This window comes from Moschus berezovskii, chromosome 25 (genome assembly GCF_049115385.1).
Source record: "Moschus berezovskii isolate FMDL1 chromosome 25, NW_MosBer_1.0, whole genome shotgun sequence".
NCBI lineage: Eukaryota > Metazoa > Chordata > Mammalia > Artiodactyla > Moschidae > Moschus > Moschus berezovskii.
Genome location: NC_142484.1, coordinates 10,785,473 through 10,813,110, shown reverse-complemented (window position 1 = coordinate 10,813,110; position 27,638 = coordinate 10,785,473). Strand labels below are relative to the sequence as shown.

The 27,638-nt window shown below is 58.6% G+C and overlaps 1 protein-coding gene and 1 non-coding gene across 5 annotated transcripts in view; one reads left to right on the top strand and one right to left on the bottom strand.

Annotated features, from left to right (window-relative positions):
* Positions 1-1,020: 1,020 nt before the first annotated feature.
* SYT7 (synaptotagmin 7) overlaps positions 1,021-27,638 on the bottom strand; it is a 63,825-nt gene continuing 37,207 nt past the window's right edge. For 2 of the 4 annotated variants that reach the window (XM_088832056.1, XM_055415788.2), the window contains 6 exons: positions 16,287-16,422; positions 11,451-11,721; positions 8,335-8,504; positions 7,579-7,693; positions 6,875-7,074; positions 1,021-4,427 (listed from right to left, as the gene is read on the bottom strand). In XM_088832056.1, the coding sequence (XP_088688182.1) occupies positions 4,323-4,427; positions 6,875-7,074; positions 7,579-7,693; positions 8,335-8,504; positions 11,451-11,721; positions 16,287-16,422 (997 nt within the window). In that variant the 3' untranslated portion in view covers positions 1,021-4,322. Of the gene's footprint in view, positions 4,428-6,874; positions 7,075-7,578; positions 7,694-8,334; positions 8,505-11,450; positions 11,722-16,286; positions 16,423-21,195; positions 21,319-25,180; positions 25,550-25,820; positions 25,917-27,638 lie in introns of all 4 variants that reach the window. The other 2 variants (XM_088832057.1, XM_055415787.2) reach the window with 2 other exon arrangements.
* Positions 12,747-12,818, top strand: TRNAG-GCC (transfer RNA glycine (anticodon GCC)). Its single transcript has one exon. It is a non-coding gene; the product is annotated as a tRNA-Gly (tRNA).

Below are 27,638 nucleotides of genomic sequence, written 5' to 3'. Positions count from 1 at the left end.
CAGAAGTCCTGGCAAGAACTGCTTGTGAGGCTTACTTACCTGACCCTAGGGCTCCCTCCAACCTCTGAACCAGAGACATTTAAACCACATTGTCAGTATGGGGCAGAAGGGGAGAGGGCGGGCAGCTTCAGGCGGGGGTGCTTAGTGCAGAGTGAGGAGAACGCTGCCAGCCCCAGGTGCGGGGGAGCAAGAGGCGAGGTGACCCCTCTAATAGGAGTGGACAGGGGCCAGCAGGTGGACACACGACAAGGGAGGGCTCTCCTTTCCTGTGCGCCCATAACACTTCCCTTCTGAAAGCACCTGGAGAGCTGCCAAGCCTCGATTTCCCCTGGGCTGTGTGAGGGACGGAAGGAGAAAGGGCACGGATGGTTATTGCTCTTCTGTGGACGGAGGGAACTGAGACAAGGAGGAAGGAAACAGCTTGCCCTGGGTCCTCTGTGTCTACTGGGGCCCAGCTTCCTAGGTCCTCAGGCTGGGACTGGCCTTGGATGCTTTTGAGTTGAGACTTTAGAATGAAACCAGAAAAGGGTGGAGAGAAGGCTCAGGTCCAGCCAACAGACCCAGAACTCCACAGGGAACACAGAGAGGACACATTGGCCTGAAACCACAGAGGCCCTGTCGGAGTTCACGTTGGTGGTGGGGAAGGCGAAGGGTCTCCCTTTGGTTTGTCTCACCTGCCTTGGAGGGTGGTGAGGGTCCCCTGGGAACTGTGCGGAGGGGGTGTTGGACTGGGTGAACTAGAGGGGCACCCTGTAAGCCCTAAGGAGACTCCACTCCCAATAAGCCTTGCTTTAGGCTTGATCCAGGGTGTATGGCTGCTTCCTGGCTTTCTGGGTAGCTGGTGGGTTCATATTCTCAACCTGAAGGATAGGCTAGAAGGGCCTCATCAAGCGAAGCTGAATCCCAAAGGTTACAGGTGAGGGGAGACTTGGCCCCAGGTTACCCGTCCCCATCCCCCATTTCCTCTTCCCCTGGGAGATAGTGGAGGGCTAGGACCCACGGAGGAAACAGCCAAGGCCCTACTTTTTCACGATCCTTTATTAATCAGAACGGGCCTTGCCACAAAAAGCAGGCCCCATCCCCACAAAAATATGGTTTTGCAAAGAGGAAATCTTGCTGGCTTAGAGGGTGCATGTGGTGGAAAATTTTTGTATGGTTTTTTTCCCCTTTTTTCCTTCAGTTTTTCTTCATTTCTCTTCGCTGCAATTTTTTTTTTTCCTGACAGTGGGTTTTTGTCGTATTTTTTTTTTTTTATAAAACACTTGCGCTCAAGGACTCAAACACAATACAAACAGAAACCACCAATCCCCACCCCTGGGGCCCCAGTAGGACTGGGGACTCTGGGGACTCCCCTTGGCTTTTTGTGTGGCTGTTTTCCTTGTCCCTTCCCTGGCGTCTAGCGCCGGTGGGCAGGTGCGGGGTCCTGGGGCAGGTGGAATTTATACAGCAGTTACGTGGGGTGATGGTCACAAGAAAGGATACCTGAACAAGTTAACAACTAACTCTAGGGTGCCCACAAAGATGGTGGATGACGCTCAAGAAGGGAGCAGGGACACAGTGGAGAAGAGATAGGTGGGCCCAGGCCGGCCTCAGCTATCCCTGGAGGCTCTGTGGGGGGAGGGGCAGGCGGGCCTTGCCTTCAGGCTGCGGTAATAATACTTTGCTCGCGGGTAGCACCTTCAGAATCTTCCTGCCTCCACCCCCAGGTCAGGTGACGGCGGCCTTACAACCTCCCCCATGAGGTAGGTGAAGTATTATTACCATCATTTTACAGATGGGGAAACTGAGGCCCCGGGAGTGTGGGTGATCTGTCCATAGTCCTGGGATGGCGACAGGGCAGTGCCTTCCCTCCACCCTCAAGTTCCCCCTTTCTCTGTTCCCTAAAGACTTAGACCTCCCCCGCCCTCACCCATACCACCCGCCTCTTCCCTTGCTAGCCCACCTTGCCCTTGGCCCGCCGCTTGCCACCCCTCCCCCGCGTCCCAGAGCTCAGGCTGCACGTCGGGGGTTGGAGAACTCCAGGCGGGGTTCTTCGCTGCGCCTGGGTGCGGTCAGCTTTGGAATAGGCGGGGCCCGGTGATGCTCTCTGCATGTGATTGGCTAAGAGCCTCGTGGGCGGGACTCGGAAAACGGTTGCCCCGCCCACTCAGCGCTAGTTGGTCCAATTCCCGAGAGCTCCGTAGCAGGAAAGGGGACCCGGGGCGGGGCTTGCTCTCCCACCGGCCTCGAGGTGGAGGGGCACGGGATTTGAAGGCGGGATGGAGGCTGGCAGAGCCCCTCCGCTTCTCAGAGCTTCCAACAGCAACCTTTCTTCGCTTCCACTGCCTCCGGAGCCGCTGCCCTCCCTCCCCGCTGGGGGTTGGTTCCCCGGCCTGCCTGATAAGGGCCGTGCCATGAGGGCAGAACCCCATTTTAAGTAAAGCTACAATATAGAAAAATTGGGACTTACAAGGAATGTGGGTGACTACTTGCTTTACGTTAGCACTCTTCACTCTACAAAATGATTCACTTACTTTGTATGATATTCCTCCAGATCCTTGGGGTCAGGGGTAGGGGCGAAGGCGTGACAGTCTATGTAAGAAACTTTGGATATGGGCAAAAATGTGAGCAGAACGCTCAGCTCAAAGGAAAGTCTACTTAAGGAACATGGTTCCCAACTGCCCATGCTTTTGCCGTGCAAAGTGGGGGACCTTTTTCAGAGTCTCCTTTCCTGTGGCGTCAGACCCCTTTGTGGGTAAAGCCGTGGTCCCAGGCCTCGTCCACAGACTGTGGTGTGCCGGCGCCACCTGGCGGCGTCTGCCGGGAATGTCAGGCGCAAGCGCGCGGACCCCGGGATTCGAAGGCCGTCGCCAGCTATCTTGTATCAACACCGGGACCCACGTGGGGATGAGGGGGCTTAAGCAGGGATCATCTTGAAATCTTCCCTCTCCGTGGAGCTGCCAGTTCTGGTCTCTGCAGCCGCGGAGGCAGGGAAACCACAGCCTCTTTGTGCGGGAGGAGGGCAACCTCAAAACTCACAGGATCCGAGAATGCTCTCTGCTTCCTCTGCCTGAATCGAGGGGTAGAAGGAGCTGCTCTGAGGGACCAGGGGCGGTGGGAAAGGTGGGAGGACAGCCCTGGAGCTGCTCAAGTGATGCAAGACAGAGACCACGATGGAATGAAAGGGAAGGTCTCCAAGCAGGGGTGTGGGCATGGGGTGGGATGGAGGAGAGGGAGAATGTGTGTGGCAGGGAGGTCGGCAGACAGAGAGGAGGAAGGGGAAGGCAGCTGGAAGGCATGGTGGGTGCCGCCAATGTGGCTGGGATGTGACAACTGGGAAGGGGGCGGGTGTCTTTGGATGAGGATGTTAGGGAAGAGAGTTAGTGGGGGCTTGGGACCCCTGAGACAGAAAGGAGCAGAGGTGGAATGTGATATACACAGTGGGTGCCTAAAAGGCTTGAACCAATGCTGAAGAGATGACACTGCTGGGGAGGGAGCTGGTGGAGAGCTCCGGGGAGGCAGGAGGAGAACAGAGCCCCGGTGTAAGCCCAGCTCCTCTCTGCCCCTCTTCCTCCATCCCTGCCTCACCCCGCCCCCTCACCGGCCTCTCCTCTCCCACCCCCTAGCTCTGCGCCTTCACTTCTCAAGCCTCCAGCCCACCTCGTGTCATGAAACCCCGTCCTTTCTGCATTGTCTTCAGCACATCCAGGGACACAGGGAGCACGTGCTGCCACCCCCACACGTGCACGCACATACACACATTACACACGCACGGTGGACACAATACAAGTACACAGGACTGCGGCTCCAGGACCCCCGGAGCAGGCTATATACTATCCTCAGCATTCAGGGCCCAGCCGGCTCCTGAAACTGCCCTGGAACAGGCCTCTCTCTTGGTCAGGCCAGGCCAGGCCGGGGCCAAACGCCTCCAACCTCCCCTCCCCTGGGCCCATGTGGCGGGCGGGGGCGGCCTTCCTCCACTCCAGGCACTGCCTTAAAGAAAACGGGGGACCGTGCCCACCTGGCGGGCCTCTGGAGGGATCTGCCCTCTGGCTCTCAAGCTCACCTCCCCACTTCTTGAGTATCAGCAAGTCAGGAAGGAAAGGGGCAAAGCAGGCAAATGGCTCCCAGAGCCCCTCCCCCAGAGCTGGACCGGTGGGGAACGGGGCTGGTGCTCCCTAGAAGCAGGGCCTGACTGGTTCCTGGGACCTCTCCCTGGCCAAGCCCTCGGGATCCTTCCCTCACCCATGGCTGGGGGGGCCAGGCCGGGCCTTGTGCATAAAGTGGTGAGGGCGTGATGGGGACCCGGGCCCTTGGCCCCCTGGGGCTCCCTCGGGCCCCATTCAGGCCTTCAGCTGGTGCCACTGGGCCACAGGCTGCCGGGGCCGGGCAATCATGTCCTTCCAGTGTTTGACCTCCCCGGGCCCACTCTTCCAGGACAGGTAGATCTGGGGAGAGAGGGAAGAGGAGGCGTTAGTGGCACCCTCTGAGGCACTGTCCCTTCCCCCACTGGTGGTGACACTCCATGTCCACGGTGGCGCCCTAGCTTGTGATTGTGGGGACCAAGGGGGTCTCTGCCTGCAGTGACAACCTACCCTATAGAGGCCCCTCCTATCCCCACCCACCCCCCACCAGCCTGACCTATCTTCCTTGTTGTGCTTTCCCTCGGGAGCCTGGGCATGCCTGGTCCTTTCAAATTAAACTCCCAGTCAGTTTGTGTTGGGAGATGGATGGGGATGGAGGCAGGATTCTCCCACGCCCTTCCCTCCCCTACCTGCTGGGCACTGTATATCTCTCCTTACTGACAAACACTCCCACACTTCATAGGCACTTACTACCTACCAGGCACTGAGCTAGGGACTTTGCATACATAGATCATCAAATCCTTACCGTTGAGGCAGGTATGTTATTATCCCCATTTTACAGATGGAGATACTAAGGTACAGAGAGTTAAGAGACTGACCCATAGTCACAGGATTTATAAGTGGTGCAGAAAAGGGATTTAAATCTGGGTCTTTGGGGCTTCATTTGTTGTTGTTCAGTCGCTCAGTCGTGTCCAAGTCTTAGAGACCCCCTAGACTTTATACTATCAACCTAATCCTACCTGCCTCCATGTGAGAAGTTTAGGCTGTGCACATGATCCCCTGGCTAACCTCAGCCTTGTGACTGGTGGTTAGCTCAGGGCACAGGGCTTCCTAAGCTACTTGGGCCAAAGGGAGAACAAATCCACCTTCGCCTCGGTTCAGCCAGCAGAAGGTAGGACTCACCCAACTCCAAAAGACTAAGCTTGAGAAAAGACTCGGAGAAGGCAATGGCAAGCCACTCCAGTACTCTTGCCTAGAAAATCCCATGGACGGAGGAGCCTGGTAGGCTGCAGTCCATGGGGTCGCGAAGAGTCGGACACGACTGAGCGACTTCACTTTCACTTTTTACTTGCACACATTGAAGAAGGAAATGGCAACCCACTCCAGTGTTCTTGCCTGGAGAATCCCAGGGACAGGGGAGCCTGGTGGGCTGCCGTCTATGGGGTCACACAGAGTTGGACACGACTGAAGTGACTTAGCAGCTAGCAGTAGCAGTAGCAGAGAAAAGACTAAGCTGGTCAAGGAAGGGCTCAACACTCATGGTCCCACTGGGATGTGGGTGATGCTATCCTAGGGACCTGTCCCACCTGTGACCACAGGTCAGCAAGTCATACATACTCCCTGGGCCTTGCTGGATGGCCGGCAGGGCCAACTCTCCTCTTTGGGGCCAGCTGCTTCCCTCCCACCCCCAATAGCTAGGTTCTCCATTCCCGTCTGTCTCAGGGGTGCCTCCACCTCGGCCCTCTTCCCTGTGGGTGCCCAGGCCACTTCCCATTTCCCTCATACTGGGCCATCCCCTAGGTGACCCACCTTCTCCCCTCACTTGCTCCTGGCATCGTCCCTTCCCCTGTACCTCCCTGATCAGTTGACTTCCTGCATTGTTCCCGGTCAAACCTGCACTCCTGATTGAACACCCATGCCCTTACTAGGAACTTCTCAGTAATAACCTTCATTACGATAGTAGCTAACATTCATGTTCCATGTGCTGTGTTAAGCATCTTGCCTGTGTTATTTAATCCTCCCAGCACCCTGTGAGGCTAGGTTTGTCTTACTCTCATTTCAAGAGGAAGAAACAAGGCTCTTAAACGTTATGACTGTTAAGAGGTAGAACTGGGCCCTGGATCCAGGCAGGGTGACTCTCAAGCTCACACTCTCCACACTAAGCCATAGCCAAACAAAGGAATAGACATTTCAAAGTAGAAAAGAGATGGCTTTACGGAACAGAATTGCATCCTGGAAAAACTCAAGGCCAGGCATGGATTTTTGGTTAATATATGATGAAGAGAGGTCAGTTTCTGCAAGGAGAATGTCCACATGCCTCAGGCAGTTCTTACAACACCCTGGGAAGTGCTGTAGGCTTGGTATTATAGCTCCATTTGCAAATGAGAACACTGAGGCTCGGAGAGGCAAGGTCCTACAGCTGCTGAAGAGCAGAGGAGGGAGGAACCAAAGCCAGGTCTTCGGAGCCTGACTGCAGCTCTCAACACAAGCCCCAGGCCACTTACCCTCTGCAGGCAGAACCCAGGGCGACACTGATTTACCTTGTCAGAGGGTCCTGCCCAGAAAACCCCTCTTTTGGGAACCCAGGACACTTTTCCCTATCATTTCCTTCTTTCCCTGCTCTTCCAGTGGTCTGTCCTGAACTGATGGACCCATGGGAGGACACTGAGGGGCAAATCTCGACCAATCCTCTCCTTTTCTGATGAAACAGAGAGACTGACCCCCTCTCCCTCCTGCTGTCCAGCCCTGCGGTCACTCACTACCCCGGCAGCTCCTTTGAAGGACACACCCTTGCCGGGTGCCCCCGCTACCTTGCCAATGACGTCATTGCGGCTGAGCTTGTCCTTGTCCATGACGGTGATAATGATGGTCGTCTCCCTCAGCTTCTCCGTAGGGATGTCAAAGGCAAAGGACTCGTTGAAGATGGGGTTAAGGTTCCTCTTCATCGTCACTGTCTTCTTCTTCTCCACCCGCTTGTCCTTGTACATCAGCCACACCTTCACGTAGGGGTCTGGGGGACACCAGGGGGAACGGTCAGAGGAGCAGAGAGGGGAAGCTGGGGCAGGAAGGGCTGCACACTTTCCCTGTGGGGTGAGGATGCCCAAGGAAGAAGGAGGTGGGGGGACCTGGGGCATCAGCAGATGGAGGAGCTGCCAGGGACTGTAGCCATTGCCTAGTGCCCTTCTGGGAACACAAACGGGAAGACTGGGAGGCTCAGGTCTCACTCGAGGTCACAGATAAGACGTGTCGGAGCTGGGGCTCGAACCCAAGACCCCCCCTACCATCGTGTTCACTTTCTTCCCGATCCTGAGCAGGACAGAGTTCAAGATGATGCTGACCCTGAGGGTACTCCAAAGGCGGCCACCAGGGCTGTAAAGGTGTGGGGACTGGAGGTGGGGCCTGGGGGTCGGGGGTGAAGCCCACAGCCAGGACCCTGATGTTCACATCCAGCATGACTCCTGTGCACCAGAAGCTCCCTGGCCTGTCCGCCCCCGGCCGTGAGAGGTGCCAGCACCTGACGTGCCCCCGATGTCCATGGCTTTGAGGTTCCGGGCTTTGATGATGTTCACAATGATGGAGTTGGCAGAGGGGTTGTAGCAGAGAGACAGGAGCAGCTCGCCTCGGCTCCCCTGAGAGGGAGAACAAGAGGGCCGTGGGGACCAGGGGACCCCTCCCCTTGCACCTGGGTGCTTACCCACCGCCTCTGTCTGTCACAGCCTCATAGCTGGTTTCCCTTCATCTGGCAGGTCTGGGCCCTGCTCCCCAGGCTCTCTATCACCACCCAGCCTCCCTAAGTGCTGAGCATTGGTATTGGCCTCGAGCCAGCTGGTGGGAACTCGGGTCAGCCAGGCCCCGCCCACCCACACCACCCACAACCCTCCTGATTCCCCGCCATTGAGGAGGGACTAGGACCCCATCTGGACTTCCCTGGTGGCTCAGATGGTAAAGAATCCCCCTGCAATGCAGGAGGTATAGGTTCAATCCGTGGGTGGGGAACATCCCCTGGAGAAGGGAATGGCAACCCACTCCAGTATTCTTGCCCGGGGAATTCCATGGACAGCCTGGTGGGCTACAATCCATGGGGTCGCAAAGCATCACAGACTCAATGGAGATGAATTTGAGCAAATTCTGGGAGATAGTGAAGGACAGGGAAGACCGGCAGGCTGCAGGCCACGGAGTTACAAAGAGTCAGATACAACTTAGCGACTGATCAACAACCAGGATCTGGTCTGTTAGCTGCCCAGCAGGGGACCTGCAGGTAGGGCCTTACACTCCCATCGCTGCATGGCTTCAGATCCTTCCAGAAGGTCTGCATCTGGGTCAGGTCCACCTTGTTGAGGGGGATGGACACCTCCCCTATGGGGTCGTTGCGGCTGAAGCGGTCATAGTCCAGGACCTGGAGGTAGAGGACCCTCTGCACCACCTTCTCGTAGGGGAAACCTGGGGGACAGACAGTGCAGGTGAAGAGCAGGACAGAGCGGTCACACAGAGCCCGGGCGGGGCAGCGCTCCCGGGCAGGAACATGTGCACTCAGACCTCCCTGAAGTGTCAGCAAGGACCGTCTCATTTGTCTCCCTCAACAGTTCTGCGAGGTGGATGGTATCATGTCCATTTTACAGATGAGGACACTGAGGCTCAGATGGCTTAAATTATTGGCCCAAAGTCCCACAGCTAATCAAGAGCAGACCATTCATTCACTCGTTCATCACGAGTCTGTCCTGGAGGCTGGGCAGTGGCCCCCCCTTGCCCTCTGGGTGGCCCTGCCAATACCAGTCATCCTGAGACAAGTCTGGGCACGTGGCCGTGCCTGAGATGGCCACAGCTGCTAGAGAGAAAGGCCCAGGAGGACACAGGACAGAGGGAAATGGCAAAGGTGGAGAAAGCACTAGACACTCGTCTTAGGACTCGGCATTTTCACCCTAGCCTCCCACAAATGCGTCAGCCTGTCCTTCCGTCCTTCCTCAACAGGTCAGCAGCCATCCCCGTCTCCACTGACACCTTGCCATCCAAGCCACTAGCACCTCTTGCCCAGAGAGTCACAAGAGTCTCCAAACAGCCCTCCCTGCTCGTGAGCTTTCTCCTAGAGCCCATTCTCAACACAGCAGCCAGGGTGAGCTTTTAAAAATAGAAATCACATCATGATACTCTCCGACTTAAAGCCTTTCAATGGCTCCCAGTGCACTTAGGATAAAAGCTGGGAGCCCTGCCTCGGCCTCGAGTCCTTCTATAATTTGGCCCGCTGTCTTCTCCCTGCTCACCTCGTGACCGCTCTTCACTCAATGACTGGGCTCCAGCCACCCTGGCTTTTCTTGCCTTGGCCCCACCACTCCGTGTCTCAGCTTATCCTCTTCTGTCAGGTCTCAGCTTTCTTTCCCGACGTCCCAGAGGGGCTCAGATCCCCTGTTTTATACACTAGCCCGTTCCTTTCGCAGCACTTATCACAGGCTGCACTAGAGATTTATGTTTCCTTGAGTCTGGCTTTCCCAGTAGGCTAGAATTTCCAGGAAGGCATCTCTGTCCTCAGCTACCACCGGATCCCAGCGTCTAACACCATTTCTGGCACGTAGTAGGCACTCGATTAAATATTTGTTAAGTGAATCAATCATTGAACAAATGCCCGTGAAAGGGCCTGATGGAACAGCTGGAGTGTTCTGGGCTGGAACAGGACCTCAGGCCAGAGCGGAGAGCCAGGGGAAGGCGCTGGGACAGGATGGAAGATACTGGGGAGCCAAAGGAAGGTCTGAAGCCTGAGTCACTCACTGGGCTCTGGGAGGCTTAGTAGGAGGAAGAGCTGACCTGGGAGGGCGGCGGGTGACGGCCAGCCTGGAGGCCTCAGGTGATGCGATCCTGAACCAAGGTGTGAGCAGGAAGGAGAATACTTAAGATCTTAGCTCAGCTGGTGGAGAAGATGAAGGGAGAGGAAGAGTTCTGCAGGATTCTAGTGCCTTCTACCAAAGATGCTAGAAGCACGGAGTTGCCTCTGACAGGAGCAGGCGCACTCGAAGAGGAAATTCTTTATCCCTTGAGCACCCAGCTTCTGAATTCTTGAGAGGGGGCCCGTATGGCTGGGGGCATGGGCTATGTCTTGCTCACTTTGGAGTACCCCAGGCACCTGTTCAAGTGACTTTGTTTTCACCTCACCATGCGGTTTATGGGATCTTAGTTCCCTAACCAGGAATTGAACCCAGGTCCTTGCCAGTGAAAGCATGGAGTCCTAACTACTGGACTTCCAGGGAATTCCCTAGGTGACCTTTGGCATCTGTTCAGGTGAAATGCATGCGGACAAGTGTTCTGGAAAGGTTGAAGGCTCCAAGAAGTCCCTAAACCTGAGTCAGCTCTCTTCAACACCAGTCTCCTATCTGGCAAACTCCTATTCATCCCTCAAAATCCATCAAGAATGATCCTGCTTCTGGGAAATGGTTTTCAGTGTCACCAACAGTTTATATTGGGCTCTTGCGCATCTGCCATGCAATGTATGGTTTACTTATCTACATATCTGTGTTTTCCAAGGAATGCCTTAAGGGTCATAATGGTGCCTCATTCTTTTCTATACCCTCAGTACCCAGGACAGTGCCCAGCCCATAGCTGATGCTGGGGAAATGTTTGCAGAAGGGATTAGTGGATTGAGGCTCTGCCCTTAAACTTCACCCGACCAGTCGGCCACCTACCCCAGCAGACAGCTGAGCCTCTCGCTGGTTATGCCATCTCTAAACCGGCCCTCATGCAGAACTGAGGAGGGGAGTAACAAACAAGCACCGACTAGCTCACCCTTAAGGAATTATTTAGTGGATGAGCTGGCTGTCACCCTGCCAAAGGTGTTTAACAAACTGATATAAAGTGTTTTCTGGGTGCTGTGAGTGCTTTTACAATTCCCTGATCTGTTTAACCCTCACTATTATCTTAACTTTACAGATGGGGAAACCACAGCACAGAGAGGTTCAGAAACTTGCCCCAGATCACACAGCTAGTAAGCGGCAGAGCTGAGATTTGAACTCAGGCAGCCTGGGCCACAGCCCGGGCCCTTACCCTCTACACTATGGTCACTGTAGGTGTTCCTCCTCTATATCCTGTGGTTGTCTCCCCTCCTTCCTGCATGCTGAGGATGGGTCCTGTGTCCGGGCAGTGGCCCAGCTTTCCTCCTCGCCCTCTGGCTGTGATGCTGGCTCCACTCAGCCCTGTAACCTCATCCCAGCCAGACATGAAACGCATCAGGGTGACTGGGCCGAGTTACTGGGCCTGTGTATGTGTGTGTGTATCTGAACAAGTGTGTTTGTGCACGTGGTCATCTGTGTGTGTGTGTGTGTGTGTGTGTGTGTGTGGCTGGGCGGTGCGGGGGACAGCCAAGGGGAAGGGGGGACTCTGGCGGTGGGGGCGGCACGGCCTCACCTTCGAAGAGGAAGGTCTCGTTCCAGTGGGGGTTCAGGTTCTTTCGCTTCACCTTGGTCTCCAGCTTGTGCTTCTTGTCTGGCAGCAGGTAGATCTTGACGAAGGGGTCGCTGGTGCCGCTGAAGTCCTTGGCCGGCAGCTCCTGGGCCTTCATGATCTTCACGGTGAGCGTGGACTCCTGGAAGTTGTAGCCGACGCTGAACTGGATCCGGCCCAGGTTCTCTCGGCTACAGCCCTCGTGGGCCTCGTCCTCCTCGGAGCCTGGGGAGAGCTGGGGGCAGGGGAGAGGCAGGCAGCATTGGGGAGAATTCTGCTTCCCCGAAGCCCCCTCCACAGCCCAGCGGGGTTGGGAGGCCCCCCTGTGCCCAAGGCCGGTCCAGCTACGGAGAGCTGCCTCCATCCCTGCCCCATCACCACGTAGCGGGGTGGTGGCACCTCTCCTGCTCACATCTTGGCGGTGAGGATGCTGAGGCGGAAGCCAAGTGCCTTGATCAGGATCACACAGGGAGAGGGGGCAGAGCCAGGGCAACCCCTGAGCCCCAGAGCCGTGTGCACCCCACTCCCCCACCTCTCCTCGCAGCCCTGGGTCTGCCCCCACCCCCAGCTTCACCACAGGCTGCTTTGCCTCCCCTGGTGTGCCCCGGGACCCCAGCTCCCCCCTCCTCCTTTCCACCCTTCCATCAGCCTATGGGAGGGCCCCCTGTGAAATACACCAACACAAAAACCGGGGCTACAAAACAGATGAGGGAGATTGTTCTCATCTCAAAAACGTTTACCACGGTATTTCTTTAGAAAGTGACTCTCTGGGGTTCTGAGGATAAAGAGATTTACAGAATGAGAGAGGTGAATTTTCAGAAGCAACATCTATTTGCGTAAGGCAGGGACATGCAAAGTGCAGATTCCCAGGCCGCACCCCTGGGGAGCCTCCTTTTTGGGGGGCTAGGCGGCAGAGCTTTTTCCTAGCAGCCTCGGATGACAGCACTGCCCACTGGATGGCCGCGCCTGCATTCAGTCCTCATCCCCGGGGGCGGCACTTGGTTGGGCCAACCCAGCAGCCAACAGACATGCGGAGTGGCACGGGTGTCCCATTCCCTGGGGGAAGTCAAAAAAATGGGAAGGAACTGGGGGAGGGTCTCTCAGCCAAGTGTTCCCAGCTGTGGTTGCTCACTGGGGACACCTGGCTAGGTTTTAGAATCCTGTCCTTCCCCAGCCACCTGCTTTCTTCCCTGGGTCCTATCCTAAATTCCACCCCTGACCCAGGGATCCACATGGTCCAGGCATTCCGTTCTCTGGGCTTCCCAGGTGGCTCAGTGGTAAAGAATCTGCCTGCCAGTGCAGGAGACCCAGGTTCAATCCCTGGCTCGGGAAGATCCCCTGCAGAAAGAAATGGCAACCCACTCTAGTGTTCTTGCCTGGAAAATCCCATGGACAGAGGAGCCCAGTAGGTTCCAGTCCTTGGGGTTGCAAAAGAACTGGACACGACTCAGCAACTGCACAACAATTCCTGTCTAAAAGCTCCTGAGGTGATTAAAAGCCAGGGTGGGGCCCAGAGTACCATATTTAAGACAAAACTACTAGAACCGGTTTGCTTTCCGCTCCTTCCCCTGCAGAAGACTTTTCTGTGCCCCCTCCTTCTTCCTGAAGAGGCGGCCCCAGGCTCTGAACTACTAACTAATACAGATGATACGAATACGTATGATGTGCGCCAACCGCGGCAGAAGCCTCCTACATCATCTTCTTGCTGAATCCTGACAACAGCCGGGAGAGGCAGTTATGACCACTCTCTAGCTGAGGAGACTGGTTCAGAGAGGTTAAGTCACAAGTCCAAGATTGCACAGCAGTATGGATTCTCTCTGACTTGAAAAAAATCCACTCTTTCCACCAAAGCAGGCCCACATCCCAGGGTGATTTTGAGACTCTTGCACCATCCACCCTCAAGTCAGTGTGTGGACTCCCCTGCCCCAGGTGAGAGGCACCCAGATCACATCAATAGTAACCACCCTGGGCCCAGCCCTGCCCTGTTCGCTTTGCCCTCAGCTACTCCCTCTAACTTCCTGATGAAGCAGACACTACTGGGCTCCAGTCTGATTTGGGGCACAGAGATTACTGCCTCAAGCAGCCTGTGACTAAGTGATGAGCCAGAATTCGAACGCAGGTCAGTGCCCAGCTATCATGAATGCCCTTCCAGCTGCCCTCACTCTTGCACCAGTGTCTGGGGCTTCACCAGCCACACCCCTGGTCCTGTCTGGAGGTGGGAGACAGGCGGAGCTGCCTCCCCTGTTCTTCTCACAGCAGAAGTGGGTCCCCCCTCAGCCCCACCCCTTGGCCAGATCCAGGCAGCCCCGTGCAAGCTCCATCCAGGCCCACTGAGAATCTGGCTTTCCAACTCAGGTCCAGTTTTCCCCAGGAGCTCCTTCCTTCTCCTCCTACTGGCCCCACTCCCTCTGAACCTCAGTTTTTGCATCTATAGAGTGGGACCATGAGACAGACCTATGTTATGGGGTTCCAGGGAAGGTTAAAGAGACCCTTCTGTGGTCCTGTTCTGCAGCCTGGCCCCTGCCACTGCTGGCCATGGACTGAGAGCCTGGGGCATGCAGTCCTTTCCAGGACCACTTGCCCCTCCCCATGCCTTCTAAACTTGGGGTGGAGACCATGGTGACCGGAGCGCAGGTGGCCCCAGCCCCACCTGGTCTGGTTATTTGGATCTTGGTTCGCAGACAGGGTGGCCTGGTGCTGAGAGTCTTAACCTGGGCCAGTGGACTTCACCTCAGAGTTGGGCAGTGGCTCTGTGCCCACTCCCAGTCTTCCCAAACCACAGCCCTGAGCCCTAATTAACCAGCTGGGGCAGCTCCTGGATCTGTTTCCATGGCAACCAAACTAGCCACCGCCTCCCCACCCCCGCCCTCCCCACCAAGGGCTGGAGGAGGTGCTACCTCAGCCCCAGCTCTGGTAGAAGTAAGCAGGCAGGAGTAACCCAGATGGGGGTATGGCTAGGCCTCGTCTCTGACCCCCTCCCCTCAGTCCCTTTGTCTGAAAGGCTATATTGGGTGCCCGACTTGTTTCCTGACCCCTGAGCTGCGGACAGTCTGGGACCTGGATCAGCCTGGGGCCTGGTTTCCTTCTGCCCTATTCATCTTCATCACCACTGTTAATGCCAATGACCCAGCTGTGGCCTAAGGCTAGGCAATTAGACCCTGCCTGCCCACCTCTGCGTATCCGCTGAGCATGTGAGAGGGCTCTGGGGCCTGCACTCCCTTCTTCTGCCTGAGGCTGCCGGCCCCTCCCTGGAGGCAGCAAGGGGCAGGCGAGCTGGCTGGGAAAGGGCCGTCCCTTCTGGGAACCTGGCTACCAGGAAGCTGGAACCAATTAAGAGGCTGTGCAGGGAGGCAGGATGGACTGTGCCGAAGGCCCGTCCAGAGGAGAGGAAGGCCAGGCTGATCTACACGAGTCGGGGAAGACAGACAGGAAGGTGGTGGACGACCAGGCAGGCAGGGCTCAGGGCAGGCAGGAAGAAGGGGAGAGAGGAGAGACTGAAGGCAGCCCAGATCTGGGATGTGGAAAAATCTGATACTCTAGTCTGTATTCCAGAGAGATGCAGACTTGGGCCCGTAGCAGGCCTGCTGACTGGGAATCTGCATTTTAATGAGATCTCCCAGTGATGTGCCTATAACAATATAGAAAAGGGGAGTGTGGATGGGTGATCTGAGCCAGCCAGAACCGTAAATGGCAGGAGGGTGGGGTCTGGGGCTCCAGGGGCCTCTGGGAAGGTGGAGGGTGTGGTGTCAGAGTGGTGAGCAAGGGAACACTGAATTGAATGATGTCAGGTCTAGCAAGGGCCCAGGAGCCCACCATGGCCCCTTCCTTCTCTACAGGAGGGACGGAGAAGACAGGGAGGAGCTAAGGGGAGGAGGGTGGGGGACCCAGGTCCAGGGACGGGAAATGATTTGTCCCCACTAGGAATCTAGCAGGCACTGGGTCCCCACCCTCAGGTCCTCGCCCAGCCTTCCTGGGACTTCTGGGCTGCCAAGCCTTTGCCTGACTCCGGCCTGACCTCTGCGGCTGCCGAATCACAGAGGGCTCGCCCTGGGGCCTTGGGCCCTCCAAGGATCCCTTTGGAAAGTGCTGCTGCTGCTGCGTCACTTCAGTCGTGTCCGACTCTGTGTGACCCCATAGACAGAAGCCCACCAGGGTCCCCCGTCCCTGGGATTCTCCAGGCAAGAACACTGGAGTGGGTTGCCATTTCCTTCTCCAATGTGTGAAAGTGAAAAGTGAAAGTGAAGTCGCTCAGTGCAGGTGGGGCAAATGGCTGTGACTCACTGCAGCCACCAGGGGGTGCCATGTGAAGCCACGACCTCTCCCTTAGAGAAAACACCCCAGATCCCCAGGGCCGGGATCCCAGGAGGGTGGGGTCCACTCAGAAGGACTAGGACCAGAGGGGTTCTGCTCTCCTGTTCTCTTTGGGCCTCGGCTGACCCCCAGCAACCGGGTTCCTGGGAAGGAGATACCCAGAGTGCCACCTGACAGCTCCACTCCGTGGGCGGTCCCTCCAAGAGAGGGGACACCTTCCGCCCCAAGTCTTTGGTCCACGAGCCTTTCCTCCTAGGATCATGTATCAGATTTTCTAAGGCCCTGGCTCCACCTAGAGATGGGTGGAGGATGGGAATTCTTAGTCTGTCTTGACAGATGAGGAAACTGAAGCAGAGAGAGGCTGATGGGGTGAAAGGTGGAAAAGGACGCAGGGCAGGCTCACTTGGCCACCAGGGTCATTCTCCTGCATGACTCACCCCTACGCTCCACACCCCGCACCCCTTGCCTTGGGCCTCCTGCCCTTCTCACCATGAGCATCTCACTGGTGAGGGAGTTGACGAGGTCTGAGACGGAGGAACGAGGCTCAGTCCGGCGGTCAGACTCATCGTGGGGCGTCTGGCTGGGCACTGGGGCTGTGTTCACCGCCTTCCCTCCTGCAGGCAACCTGGGGGCAGGAAGGAATCCGAATGAGTGTGGACTCGGAGGTGGGCTGGGCTGGGCACCACCAGCCTGGGAGGCAGCAGGACCTTCTGGTACCCAAGCAGCTGCCACCTCCTGCGGGCCAGCAGGAGCTCTCCCCCTCGCCTCTGCCCCCGCGTGATCTGGCTGGACATCCCCTGGCAGGTGATTTTTGGCCCGTGTTCCCACTCCTTCTGTCCCCTAGAAAGTACCCCACCCTGCAGCCCCTGCTCACATGGTGCTCTCTGAGCACCTGCCCTCCCTAGAGGCTCCCTCCACCCCTGCTGGCCCCAGCCCAGGAGGGAGGCTCCCAAGACGGTGTGTCCAGCTCCCCTGTCCGCGTCATTTCCCTTGGCAAACACGCCCAGAGCTCCTGTCTCCTGGAGGCCCCACCTGTTTGTTCAGGCTCAGCAGGAATACAGGTGCCCTTTAGACACGAGACTGACCAGGTGAGGTTGGGACCAGTGTCCATGCAGCCCTGTCCACTAGAAATTTTCACGTCCACGTGTGGGTATTGAGCGTCTGAAATGTGGCCAGTAAAACTGAGAACCGATTTTTTCTTTTGATTGACATAATTTAGATTGAAATGGCCACCTACTGGACGGAGCAACTCTACACCGCCGTGCTCCCCAATCTCCCTCCTCCTCCCACTCTGAGGACTGCCCTTTGCTAAGGCTCTCACCCAAGCTGAGAGGAAGACAGGGTCCCACTGAAAAGCCCCCGGCTCTGACGGTTCCACTCCAGGCCCCTATCTACCCCCTGACTCTGTGTGGCCCCCGGGAAGCTGGGCTCTCTGGCCCAGCGGCTGGGCGGTGAGCTAGTCTCCATCTAGCCGGGATTCAGGAAGCCAGCCCGGGGACCAGGCTGGAACATCCCATGAGAAGAGGGGGCGGGCAGGCAGCAAGGAAGGGACCGTGTGGTGGGGAGCATGGGGCTCGTGACGGGCTACGGTGGAACAGCTTCGAGGCTACCAGAGCCATAGACTTGGAGACACACACAGGCTGGACGCAAGCCATGGCCCGCGGAATGGACCAGCCACCAGCACCCACGGTTGGCTACGACAGGCAGACAGGACATGCATGGAATATGCCAGGCCCTGGAGGGGAGACACCAGGACCCAACAGCAGGGTGTGTGAACACACACACACACACACACAAACACACATAAACACACACGAGTGCACCCAAGCATGACAGACACCCAGGCAACAGGGAAAGAAATGGCATGGGCAACCAGGTGGATCGACCAGAGAAGCAAGATGACGCACACGCAGCGCTGTGCACACTTAGATCCCGAGGACACACATTCGGGGAGGCCCGAGCATGCCAAGGGGTGCGTGGGAACTGGGACGCGCTGAAACAGAAAAAGCAGCGGGCGGTTTCGGGGACAGACGCCACGAGAGTCAGACGCGCGGTGCACCTGCCGTGAGAACGCGGCTGTGTCCGGACGACCCGGAGAACGCCCCGCCCGAGCCGGGGCGCCCCCCAGAGGCGGGGCCGCAGCAGCGCACACGCACGCAGGCACGCACCACGCAGACGCGCACACACGGACACGTGCTCACGCAGACAGGCACGGGGAGGAAGAGGAGACTGAAATAGCTGGAGAGGTAAAGTCAGGTTAAAAATAGAGCGGGAGCGGAGGAGAGAGCCGAGATTGACTGCGAAGGTATGAGAGAGTCGGAGTTATTCTGGCCACACCACAGCATCAGCACAGCTGCCAAGCAGCCTGGGAAAAGATGGTCAGCGCCACTGACGCTGTCGGAGGTCACAGGACAGACAGACAGAGGGCCGGGGGCGCAGAGGCAGAGGGAGAGGCGGAGGGGCCCGGCCCGGCCCAGGGGCACCCCTGTGAGGAGCAGATGGGAGGAAGGAGACAGGGAGGGAGGGAGAGAAGCCGAGAAAGGTTAGTTGGACACGAGTGAACAGGCCGCAGGGCGGACAAGGGGACAGGGAGCCAGGCGGCCGAGAGGACGCGGGGACGCACACCGGGGCGGAGGAAACATGGTGGCTGCGGGGCGGGGGCAGCGACGGGGGCCAGGTCCCGCCCTGCCCGCCGCCCCACTCTGGGGGGTGGGGCCATGGTGGAAGCCATTTGGATCCCGAGGAGCGATGGTGAGCCGGACGGACAGGGCACGAGGCATGCGCAGGTGCAGGGCAGCGCGGGTGAGGTGGGCCAGGCGAGCGGGGCGTGGGAGCCAGGGGCAGCCGTGGCCTCCTTCCCTCCCCATTGCGGGCCCAGGAGCCATCTGCATCTCTTGGGGCTCCCGCACTGAGGCCTAGGGGTCTGGGGGGTCCTGGATGGGAGGCGCTTCAGGGCCACCAAGAACTGTGGGAATGGGGGGCAGCGACTTGCTAAATGCACCCCCACCTTGCTAGGGACCTGGAGTGGCCACGCCTCCTCCTAGGCCTCTTCTGTCTCCCGGGAACCTGTGGCTAACAGACCTGGGGGGCTGGATGCTCTCCCCAACAACGGCCGAGGGCCACCCATCTGCTACCCTGGAGACACCCAGCCAAGGGGTCAGCTGGGTGGAGAAGGGGGCACTGGGACTGGAGGGCGAACCCTGGACATGGAGGCAGAAGCTGAGGCGGAAGGGAACAGCTGACCCAAGCTCACCATTGCAAGGTCCATGCAGCCAGGAGCCCAGAGGGGTGGGCCCTAAAGTGCCTCGTGCCCCGAGGGTGATGCCAATGCCAAGCTTGGGGGAAGGGAGAGTGCCGGGCAGGAAGCACCCTAGCAGTGGCCCATCGCCCGAGAAACACCCCAACAGCCATGAGAAATGAGCTTCTGGGATGGAGTAGGCGTGACTGGATGGGAGTGGCCTGGGTCCACTCAGAAAGTCAGGCTGGGTGGGGGTGAGGGCGCAGGGCCCCTACCTCCACACCCACCTTTCCCAGAAAGGCAGGGGATGACTGATGCAATGATCAGAAGGGATGGGTGTGTTAAAATATGGAGTGAGACCTGAGTGGCAAGGAGGTAAAAATAGGTGGTGGGTGAAAATGGAGCCAGTTAATTAACACATGGGTGATGTGAAATCTCGTTTCCAGCCTGCATCTGCTCCCTCACGCTTCACACCTTTGTCGGCCAGGAGCTCGGGTTCTTAACAAGGCTTTCAGAGGGCTCCAGCTCCTCTCCTGCAGCCCCTAGCCCTCTCCCCCACCGCCCTCTGGTTGGCCTGCGGGAAGCTGGGACTCCTGTGGTTCCAGTGGCCTGGAGGTGGCAGACTTGGCTCCTCCCACATCCCAGGACCTGGGCTCGGGGTGTGACACCAGTTGTGCCCGTGAGCGGAAGAGCTGGTCCCACGCTCCCCTCCCACTCTGGTCACTCGAGGCTTTGCCCACCAGACATGCAACTGTGAACTGGAATGGGAAGAAAATAGGAGAGTTGGGTTTCCAGAAGCCACTGCAGAGACAGGGAAGTCGGCTAACTCGGCCTGTCCTCCCCTCCCACACAGGCCCCCGGCAGCAGCCTGGGACAGTCCCTCCTGCGCCTTCCGGGCTCTTAGTGAGTGAGGGTCAGGGTCCCTGCCTGGCGGACAGGCTCTGACTCGTGCCTCAACCCGAGGGGCTGCTCCCTCGTTCAAGGCTTAGCATGTCCAAGCTGGAAGGGGTCACCCTGTCTAATCCCTCACTTGACAGACAAGGAAGCAGAGGCCCAGAGAAGAACTGTGACTTGCCCAAGGTCTCAAAACCAGAGCTAGAAGGAGGCTGCCTGGCTGCCAGGCCACACAACTCTCCTGTAGGCCTTTGGTCTGATGAAAAGTACAGCCTGATCAAGGGGTGGGTCCTCCTCCTGCGATTACAGGTATGTACCTGACCCAGCCCAAGGTCAGGCGGGAGGAGGTGGCCAGACCAGGTGCAGGGTCATCCCACCTTAGTGATGCTGCATGAACCCTGGGTCCCTTGACCTTTGCCCATCCCCTTCCCCATGAGAGCACTCCGCTTCCTCATTGAGACGGGGGCATCAGATGATGCTTCCCTTGGCTCCTGATGACCAGGGTGACGGTTAAGTGCCCAGCCCTCTGCTCAGCCCATGCTGGGGCCATGCGGGCTACTCCCAAAGGCCAGCAGCAGGGTTCCCAGTGACAGAGGGCCTGACCAGCCCCTGCCACCTGCTCTCACCCCCCACCCCCTCCTGGTACCTCAGGCTCAGGGGGGGCTGCCTTTCTGGCTCTTTCTGATCCCTGGCCCATTCTTAGGCCCCAGACCTTCCCCGCCAGGGCCTCCTCTTCCATCAGCCCTGAGCAGCTGGGTCACATCTTTGCAGGGGTGGTGTGTGTGTGTGTGCGTGTGTGTGTGACCATCACCCCAGCGGGACCTCCAGGCAAGAGGGAGGTTGAGGTGGTGGGGATGAGGGAGAACAGGCTGACACCCCCTCCCTAACATCCCCGCCGCCCACCAACCACCAGAGAAACTGGGATTTCTGGGTCGGGTGGGACAGAAATGAAAGATGACAGGGCAGCAGAGGGGAGCCAAGCAGGAAGATGGGGCCGAAAGGCTGGCTTGCTCCGGGCCAGGGCAGGCAGGCCCGGGGAGCAGGCTTGATCCAGAATGGTCCCAGGACAGCCACACTGGCCTCAGGCCCAAGGGACACCACCAGTGTGCCGGGTGTGAGGGTGCCGGCTGGGGAGGGGTCGTCCTCCCGCTCCAGCATCCGCAGAAGGTGCCGCCGCCTTGTCCAGCAGCCGGGGGTCGAGGCTGGCAGCCTCTCCACGCCTCCGTCTCTGCCACGGCCGCTGCAGGCCCTCGCCTGTGCTCGTACCTCTTGTCCCCCTGAGCGTTCTGGTTCTGCTGGGTTCCTGGGTTTTGCAGGTCAGGGATATTGGCAAAGTCATCCTGTTCCGAAAGCCCTAAGACCAAGGATAGCACCACCATCCGGCCTTCCCTGCCCGGGGGGCGGGGTGGGCAGCCCAGCAGCCGGGGGAGAGGAGGAGGAGGCCCCGCGGGGCGGCGGGGGGCAGGGAGGGGGAGGAGAGAGAGACAGAGACAGAGACAAAGAGAGAGAAGAAAACGGAGTGAGAAACGGGACCTGCGGAAGAGAAACCGAACTTCAGCACTGTCAACAGTTTCGAGCAGAGAGGGGAGAAGGCGGGTGGGGGTGGGGAAGGGAGGGGAATGGAGTGGAGGTGTCTGCAGCCTGAGACCCGGCTCGCCGCCGGGGAGGGGCTGGGCAGAGGCGTGTGGCTGGGATGCCCCGAGAAAACCCACGGGGAAGGCTAGGACGAGTGGAGCCCAGGCCCGGGGACACGGTCCGTATCCAAGGTTCACTCATCTCTGACTGAACAAAGGCCAGAGGCTACTCAGACCATCTGGGCCCCTGGGAGAAGCCGGAGGTTGGTGGGGAGGCCCTCTGCTGCCATCTTGCTTGGGGACACTGTGGACGGGTTTGGGCTTCCAGGTAGAAAGTTCTTAGAAAGCTTGGAAACCCAGAGGGCACTGCATTCAGTGAAGTCCCTCATCAAGACATCCCTGGGTCGTGGTCGCCAGGAGGCAGGTCTGGGGCCTCCCTCCCAGGTCCTTAGAGACTCGGCCCATTGGAGGAGAACGTTAGGCTCTTCTGGCACATGGTGGACCGGCCATCCTCCGCCTTCTCCTGGGTCCCCCTTCCTGGAGATCTGGGGAATAGCGACCAAGGCTTTGGGGTCCAGTTCAGGGGCCTTTCCTTGGAGAATCAATCCAGAAGGCGCCAAGGGGCAAAGAGAGAGAGACAGAAAGTGCAGGAAGCTGGCAAGGTCTGGAGAGGGCCTGGCAGGACTCGAGGGACCTGTGTCCAAAGTCAGGGTGGTCTGGAGGAATCCTGCCCTGAGGAAGGTTTGGTTCAGACAGCCCAGGAATCATCACGTGGGCAGCAGCGTGGGGCCAGAGGTCAAGGGGTGACGTCTTCTGGGCCAGCTTCTCTCAGAGAACCGCTGGGCAGCTGTGGGGCTGCCTGCCCTTTCCAGGGGTGAAAAGTGCCCCTCTGCCCCTCTAGGCCATCGCAGTTTGTGGGCATTTTCCGGGTGCTGGCTGAGCTCCCCCAGCTTTGGCTTCTCAACTGAACACGGAGAGCGATTCTCGGAAGCGGCAGGCATGCATCCAGCCTGATGGGATGTCCCAGAGGATGGGACTCCTGGACCAGGAGGTCTCCCACTTCAACCACCATCCAAGAGAGCAAAGAGGTGGGTCGCCCTGGAGAGTTCCTGGAGAGGTCGTCAAAAAGGCGAGTGAGACATGATGACAGAGGGGAAGGGGTGGGGGTCTCGGAAAATGGGGGACGACCATGGGGTCCGAAGCCGGTGGATGCCTTTGTCTTTGCATCTTCGTCCTGGGCACGGCTGCTCCAGGGTGACACCTGCACTGGCATCTATCTAACTTTTGGAAAGAACGCCCCCTTTCCTCAGGACAAATCCTCGTTTTTCCTTTGTTCCCTGCCCACCGGTACTGTTTCACAGTTGGTAAAATTCCATTTGACTGCCTGGAAGCTGGTTGTGCTGGGGGAAGTCAAACCCAACGAAAACAACATGTTTTTCCCTGGTTAATGTATTTTTCAGATATTCCTTTTGCTCTTCTTAAAAACAAAACGGCTGCTCTGCATAAGTTCCTGATCTGTCATTCTCTGTGGTTTCGCAGGCCACAGGGGCGCGAGTGAAGGGCAAGAGGAGGAGATTTGGGGAGAAGCTGGTGGTGTTGCGGGGAGGGTCACATCCTGGAAGCAGGAGGAATGCCTTCCCCCTGCAAGAGGGGGTGGGATTTTGGGGGGTCTGGTAGCCTTCTCACCCTGACTCTCTGTGTGGGCCCCCAGCATTTGGGGTGAGAGAAGGATGTCAGAAGCATGCCAACTGAACTGTGAGAGGGGTCAGGGGCCGGCAAGCTACAGCTGGTAGCGTGTTTTGTGTAGCCCACAAGCTAAGAATGGTTTGTACAGTTTTAAAGGATTTTTTTTTTTTAATGTGATGTGAGACCACGTGTTCCTTAGAGCCTAAATTATTTATAAATCTGCTCCTTCAGAGAAAAAGTTTGCCGACCCCTGCTGTGAGGGACTACAAGTGGAGGAGGTGGGGTGAGCTCTGGGGCTGGCCGGTGGGTGAGGGGCACAAACCGCAGTGGACAGAAGAAGCGCTGATGCTGGCACGAGAGTGATGCTCATCGAATCCCGGCCGGCTAGAGAGAGGGTGGGCAGGGGAGGGGGTCCCAGAGGCCTTTCTGAGGCTGCTTGCTTTCTTCCTGGAGCCTGGGCATGGCCCCTGCTCCCACATGACAGCTACAGAATGGGAGGCAGGGTGATGGCTGTGCAGACGGCCGCCTGCAGTCAGGAGGAGCAGAGGGGTGCAGGGTTCCCGCCGGCTTTCCGTTCTGCTCAAGCCATGGCAGAACTGATTCCCATCATTCTTCTAATCCACTCCGGTGCCCCGGCATCCGCCCCAGGACAAACAGCCCTTCTGGAGGCCAGGAGGCTCTGTCAGCTATCTTGTCTCAGGCTGGCGTCCAGCTGAATTCCTGACGGTCCTTGGGTGGGGAAAAGCCCCAGCAGATGCACTGCCTCGTTTGGCCAAGTAGAGTCAGGCGGCATGGCATGTTCCTGCCTGGCTGGGGCCAAGGGTATGGGAAGCTGGCACAGGGGGGTGTCTTCCGCTGGGCTGCCCCTCCCAGGGGTAGCACTCTTGACCGCCTTTCAGGCTGGGGTCTCAGCCGGAGGCACGAGCTCTGAAGGATGCTCAGAATCCTCACATTTTGCCAGTGAGCTGGGCCTTCACCTTGGCCTTCCCCTTCCTCCTCCCTTTCTCCTCTCCCAGGCTTAGTGTGCTGATCTCCTGCTCCATGAAAAGTGCTCCCAGAAAAGACCTGGGTGTTGAGAATAATCCCCAGAGCCTGGAAGGAAGGTCATGTTAGGCCAGAGGAAGGAGGTGATATCAGGGACTGAAGCCCAGGCCGGCCCAGGGCTTGGAGAGTGAGTGTAGATGCCCAGAGGGACACTGGGCAGAGGGCACCCTGGGTGGGGCCCTGCCAGTGCGGGAAGGGCAAGCGGGCACACGGCAGGGGCTGGATGAGGGACACACCCAGCGGAGGGGAATGGTTAAGGCCAGACACGGATGGGGTGTTCTTACCTCTCTGACCTGTGCACTTCAAAAAAGCCTCTGATTCAGAGACGTTTTCTAAAGCTTTGGGGGAATGTTTTGAGGTTTGTCCTCAGGGAATGAGCGGGTCATGGTGGGAGCCAGGGAGGGAAGTGGAGGGCAGGTGGCTATGGAAGGTCGTCAGAGGGACAGAGGACAGGGCCCAGGGCAGGGACAGGGGAAGTGGGAGGGGGGGAGGGAGGAAGCGCAGGGCCGGAAGGTGAGCAGAGTCGGGTTACAGGGACCGGAGGAGGCGAGGCCTGGGCGCTGGAGTGAAGGAGACCAAGTTCAGGAGAGGAGGAGGAGAGAGGTGACAGGGAGGCCAGGAGAGCCTGGGCCTGGCCAGAAGGGGAGAGACAGATCTGGGGACCTCAGTAGCATCCCCGAGTGTCTCCACTGGCTTTGGGGGGCATGGGGGGTGCTGGGGTCTTCAGGGGGTGGCTCAGATACAAGTCCTTCCTTGGGAAAGGGGGTGCTTCAGGGACGAGCCACAAGCCACAGGAGGCTGGGGACAGGGTGCCTGAGTCTGCCGGGCACCTTGCCTCGGAGACCGAGGCTAAGCGTGGTTCAGAGTCAGCCGCTCCGAAGGAGGCGGGGAGGAAAAGAGGCTGGGTCAGGGAGACGGGGGCTGGGCCGCTCAAGCGGGGCACTTACAGGAAGGATTTCATGTCCAAGCCTCGGTTTCGAATCTGCCCCACCACGTGGTCCCAGCTGCCCGGGTTGGAGCGGCTGCGGCCGCCGGCCGGCCGGTACTTGGAGCCGGCCGAGGAGCCCTGCCGTGCCTGGCCCCGGCCGTGGGCCCTGGGGTTGGGGCCGGGCACCGAGGCCGCGTGGGCCTGCAGCTGGCCCAGGCTCTGGCTGGTGGTGGGCTGGCTGGGCTGCCGGCCCCGCTGGTGCTGGCTCAGCGGCTGCTGCAGGCTCTGCTGCCGCGTCAGGGTGCGGGGTCGCTGGCATTTCGGCTCTCCCGTGGAGCTGGGGATAGACTCAAGGGTAGTGGCCGTGGACAGGGTGGAGTCCTCGAAACTTGGGGCGGGTGGAGGAGAGGAGAGAAAGGAGAAGCAGGTGAAGGGATCACAGTGGAGGAGAAAGACGCCTAGGGCCAGGGCGAGGAGGCCCCAGTGCCGGGCGCGCTCTGCCGGAATACCTCGCCGGGCCTCCATCCGAGCTGTCAACGCTGCCGTCGCCACCACCAACTCACCCAGGAGGCTGCCGCCGGGCCCGCGCCCACCCAGAGGCCCCCAGGGCGGCCCGCCCAGCCCCCCACCCTGGCCCTGGCTCAGCTAGTGCCCGATACCTCCTATCTGAGCCGACCTCTGTGCTGGTCTGAGTGGGCCGCAGAGCTGCGCCGCTGGCCGCGTGGTGAAGGCGGGTCCCAGGGCCCCGTGGTTGCCTGTCCTGCTGGAGCGGGAGCGGGTGGAGGGAGCTGGGCCACCCCCTCCCACCATCTCACTGGGGGACCCCAAGAAAGCCCGCCTCTGCGCTCTAAGTGCTACAGGCCTTTGGAGACGCCAGGAAATCCAGGCCAGCATGGAGCTGGCCCAGTAACGTGTGGTGAGTCAGGCGCAGCCAACAGTTGTCCTGCTTTGTCCTCGGAGGCTGGGGCGTGTCCCGGGCCTCCGGGACCTCTGCCCTCTGGCCAGTGCTCCCTCAGGGTTCGGGCTCTGGCACGGGGAACCCTTCTGGGGTTCCTTGTTTCTGAGGCTTAGTTTCCTTTCCCAGTATCTTGGGAATGACTCCCAGTCGGAGGAGGGGACTCAGGAAACCACTCAGCCGGCTGCTTGGCAGAACTGGATTACCCAAGTTCTGACAAAGAACAGGGTAATTATCCTGTCCACTATGCATCTGCAATAGGGCACCTGCCTCATGGGCTACCAGCATCTCTGAAACACGCTGGGAACAGGACATGGCTCATCAGAGGCAGTCTGGGGTCAGAGACCCAGGGTTCAGGCCCCATCTCTGCCGCTTCCTCACTGAGGGACTTTGGGAAAAGGAGGCAACCTCTCAGTTTACTCATCTGTAAAACGGGGTAAAAATTCTAAGCTGCCTCCATCACAGGGTTGCCATGGGGACCTAATGAGGTCAGGCCCAGGGAAATATGCTACTGGTCCTTGCTCCCTTGCCAGGGGAAGCTACAGATGTCTCAGGAAATGGAGGCAGAAGGAGGAGGTCTCAGAGACCACTGGCCTCCTCCGGCAACCTGTCTGCTTCGTCTCCTGGCCAGAGATTTCAGCACCTGCAGGGCCAGAGCCTCAGGAGGCCCACCCTCCTCATCTTCTGATCCTTCCCTCCATCTTCCATTCAGTCGTCCAGGGCAGGGGTTGGCAAATTACGGCCTGTGGGTCAAATCTGGCTCGCCACTTGTTTTCGTAAATAAAGTTTTACTGGAAAGCAACCACTGGCATTCATTTACATGTTGTCTATGGCGGCTTTGGGGCCGAGTAGCCATAAAAGAGACTGCCTGACTTGCAAAGCCTATTTCCCATCAGATTCCTTAGAAAGACAGCTCGCCACCTCCTGGTCTGGGGCCACAGGGCAGATGGGACCACCCCCCACCCCTGCCTGAGCTGCCCTAGAGAGGCCCCGGGGCCCCTGGAGCCACGTTCACCACCACAACCAGGCAGCCTGGCTCACCCCCTGAGCCCACCCTGGGAACCAAAAGGACAACAGTTAGGCTGCCCCTGTGGGCTGAGAGAGAGAAAGCGAGAAGAGGGAGAGCAGAAGAGGGACAGAAAGTCAGAGAAGAATAGAGAGAAAAGGAGAGAGAGAAAGAAAGGACAGAAAGGAAGAAAAGCAAAATACGGCTTCAGCTGGGGTCTTGGCAGGGGCGGCAGCCTCGCCTGGCTCAGGCCTGGCATCGGGGCTACCCCCAGGGGCAGGTCCTGGCCTGGCTGGCCGGGTGGGCCCACACTCCCCGGGGGGCAGGCTGAGGAGTGGGGAGGCCGGCACCGGGGCAGCCGCCGCCGCCGCCGCCTCCTCGCTGACCTCATTTTGGTTTTCTATCACATCCAGAATTAGTCCAATTTACAACCTCTCAGTCACAGGGAAACTAAAATGGGTTCCTCCAGGCCTGGAGCCAGTGGAGGGCATGGAGGCCTCAGCCGGCCTAGAGTCT